General features: G+C 52.1%; 1 protein-coding gene across 1 annotated transcript; it reads right to left on the bottom strand.

Moving 5' to 3' along the window:
• Positions 1-373: 373 nt before the first annotated feature.
• On the bottom strand, positions 374-2,119 carry LOC130291930 (piggyBac transposable element-derived protein 4-like). The gene has a single exon (XM_056541360.1). The coding sequence runs from the start codon at positions 2,117-2,119 to the stop codon at positions 374-376; it is 1,746 nt and encodes a 581-aa protein (XP_056397335.1).
• Between the last annotated feature and the right edge of the window lie 1,809 nt (positions 2,120-3,928).

Raw genomic sequence — 3,928 nt, 5'->3', positions numbered from 1 at the left:
TGGAATGGTTTTGGGGTACAATGAAAATAATTTGCGGCACACTGTACCACATATTTTGCTGGAATGGTTTTGGGGTACAATGAAAATAATTTGCGGCACACTGTACCACATATTTTGCTGGAATGGTTTTGGGGTACAATGAAAATAATTTGCGGCACAAGGTACCACATATTTTGCTGGAATGGTTTTGGGGTACAACGAAAATAATTTGCGGCACACTGTACCACATATTTTGCTGGAATGGTTTTGGGGTAAAAAGAAAAATAATAGGTGGCACACTAGGCCACAGATTCTAATAAAATGGGGGGGGTAAAATTAACTAAGAAAAAACAGTGGCATGTGATGTGATACACGGGGGCTAAGATGGATCAAATTAAAATTGCAGGGATGTGTGATAAATTTTAAAACATGAGATGCACAGTCCCGGCTGAGTTGGGCAGGTCTCACACTGGTATGTAGTGTCCCGGCGGATCCCTCTTTTATAGCAGACCCTGCACTTCTTTTGGGTCCTCCCCTTCTTCCCAGTGTGGGGAATTTCACTGGGGAAATGCTGCCCTGGCACAATCCGTGAGGACTCGGAAGTGCTGGGGCCTGCATCTTCCTGGTCCCCAAATATGAGGTTCCTTATGACCACCTCCTGAAACTCCAAGAACGTTCCCCTCTGGCCGGCATGTCGGTACAGGACAAAGGCGTTATATAAGGCCATCTGTACCATATGCACAGCCAGTTTCTTGTACCACGCCCTTGTCTTTCTCATGGCGCTGTATGGCTTTAGCACCTGGTCAGACAAGTCCACCCCTCCCATGAACTTATTGTAAGCCAGGATGCAGTCTGGCTTATAGATTTCTGTAGGGGCCCCACGTACAGAAACCGGGGTGGTGGCGTGGCCATGTATTGTGGTGAGTACAAGGACCTCTCTCTTGTCCTTGTATCTCACACACAATATGCCATCGCTGCACAGTGCCCTGCTCTCATGCTTCCGCATGGGGTGTGCCAGAAGAGGTTTGGGGAGGCCTCTCTGGTTTTTACGGACAGTGCCACATGCTACTGTCCCACGTGCAGTGAGGCACTTGAATAGGGGAACGCTGGTGTAGAAATTGTCCAGGTAGAGGTGGTATCCCTGGTCTAGTATGGGGTGCACCAAATCCCATACTATCTTGCCTGTAATTCCCAGGACAGGGGGGCACTCTGGGGGTTCAATTGACGAGTCTTTCCCCTCATATACACGAAAACGGTACGTGTATCCTGATGCACTTTCACAGAGCTTGTACATCTTTACCTCATACCGTGCCCTTTTGCTGGGCAGGTACTGGCGGAATTGTAGCCTGCCCTTGAAGTGCACCAGGGACTCGTCAATTGAGATTTCCCTTCCTGGGACATATGCCGCCTGGAACACGGCATTTAGGTGGTCTATAAGTGGACGAATTTTATATAGCCGGTCATAGCTAGGGTGGTCTCTAGGTGGAGAAGTGGCATTATCATTATAATGCAGAAACCTCATTATCTGCTCAAAACGTGTCCTGCTCATTGCCATGCGGTACATGGGGGTGTTATATAGCAGGTCGTGGGTCCAGTATGAGCGGATACTGGGTTTCTTCAGAAGCCCCATGCTCAGCATTATACCCCAAAATTTTGCCATCTCTGATGGGGTCACAGGGGTCCACCTATTCGGATGAGCATAACTAGAGGTGGGGTGTGCAGTAATATATTGGTTGGCGTAGATGTTTGTTTGCGCAACCAAATGCTCTAGCAGCTCATCGGTGAAAAACAACTTAAAAAAGTATTTTTCTGCCAACCCAGCAAATGGGAATTGCATCCCTGCATTCCCTGTAAACCCAGGAATTTGGGGTGTGAATTGGCCTGGGTCTACCCATATGGAGTCAGAGGGCTCCGAGGGCTCAGAAAGCCTTGATGGGCCTGGTAACGCAGCGGCCGCTGCAGTGGCCCGCCTGCGTCGCCTCCTTGGGGGTGGCACGTCCGAGTCTGATGAGGATGAAGATGAGGATGAGGATGAGATTAGGAATGTAGGGTCCCCATCATCGCTCACAGACTCCGTTTCTGAGGCCAAAAATTCATAGGCCTCCTCCAGCGAATACATCCGCTGTGATGTGCCTGACATGTTGTGCACTTAGGTGTACACAACACAAAAAACAGGGGGTGACTACAAAGGGGTGACAGGAAAGGGTTTACTTTTTTTTTTTTTTTTTTTACTTTTTATAACAAGGGGATGACAACAGGATCAGTGACAAGGGGCGACGATCACAGGTGACACAGGGGCGACAATCACCGGTGACACAGGAGGTGACGATCACAGGTGACACGGGCGATGATCACAGGTGACACAGGGGCGACGATCACAGGTGACACAGGGGTGACGTTCTCAGATGACAGCAGACAGAAAACTCAGGTGACACAGGGGCGACGGACGGTGATAGCGGACGGCTGATTTATATTGAAAAATACTAATCAGCACGCCACAGCTACCACCGGGGACAGGGGGCGACGGTCTCAGGGGGTGATCACTGGAGGGTGATCAAAGGACAGGTGAATGGGTGGTTTCAAGCTCTTTTTTTGACTTTTTAATTTTTTTGACTTTGTAACAGTGACAAGGGGCGACGATCACAGGTGACACAGGGGCGACGGTCTCAGATGACAGCAAACTCAGGTGACACAGGGGTGACGGACGGTGATAGCAGACGGCTGATTTATATTTAAAAATACTAATCAGCACGCCACAGCTACCACCGAGGACAGGGGGCGACGGTCTCAGGGGGTGATGATGGGCGAAGATCTCAGGGGGTGATGAGGGGCGAAGATCTCAGGGGGTGCTGAGGGGCGAAGATCTCAGGGGGTGATGAGGGGCGAAGATCTCAGGGGGTGATGAGGGGCGATGATCTCAGGCGGTGATGAGGGGCGAAGATCTCAGGGGGTGATGAGGGGCGAAGATCTCAGGCGGTGATGAGGGGCGATGATCTCAGGCGGTGATGAGGGGCGATGATCTCAGGCGGTGATGAGGGGCGATGATCTCAGGCGGTGATGAGGGGCGATGATCTCAGGCGGTGATGAGGGGCGATGATCTCAGGCGGTGATGAGGGGCGATGATCTCAGGCGGTGATGAGGGGCGATGATCTCAGGCGGTGATGAGGGGCGATGAGGGGGGTGATCGATGAGGGGCGATGAGGGGGGGTAACTATATGGTGATGGCAGGGGAGATGGGGTGATGAGGGGGATAATGTGTGTGGGTTTTCCTTTTTTTTTTTTAACTATGTGGCTGATCTGCCGTGAAAACGGCAGACCAAACCGCAGCACGTCCTGTCTCCTCACTCTTCTCTGACAGACTGACTGTCAGAAGCGCGATCACTGAGCCAGAAACAGTCAGGTCACGTGATCTGCGCTCTGATTGGCCAGTCTGTCAGAGAACAGCCAATCAGAGCGATCACACAGCGGGACCGCTCTGATTGGTCCCTGTATATGTCATAGTGATCTCCGCTGCTGATAGCAGCGGAGATCACCGACAGCTTCACTATGCAGAGGCGCAGAGTGAAGCCAGGCTCTGATCGCAGAGCCTGTCAGGGGAAAAGCCTGTCAGAGCGATCGCACAGCGGGATCGCTCTGACAGGTCCCTTGACATGTCACAGCGATCCCCTGCTGCTGATAGCAGCGGAGATCGCTGGCAGCTTCACTGTGCAGAGGCGCACAGTGAAGCCAGGCTCTGATCGCAGAGCCTGTCAGGGGAAAAGCCTGTCAGAGCGATCGCACAGCGGGATCGCTCTGACAGGTCCCTTGACATGTCACAGCGATCCCCTGCTGCTGATTGCAGCGGAGATCGCTGGCAGCTTCACTGTGCAGAGGCGCACAGTGAAGCCAGGCTCTGATCGCAGAGCCTGTCAGGGGAAAAGCCTGTCAGAGCGATCGCACAGCGGGATCG

This window comes from Hyla sarda, chromosome 9 (assembly GCF_029499605.1).
Source record: "Hyla sarda isolate aHylSar1 chromosome 9, aHylSar1.hap1, whole genome shotgun sequence".
In the NCBI taxonomy this organism is placed as follows: Eukaryota; Metazoa; Chordata; class Amphibia; order Anura; family Hylidae; genus Hyla; species Hyla sarda.
This window is presented reverse-complemented; position numbering and strand designations above follow the sequence as displayed.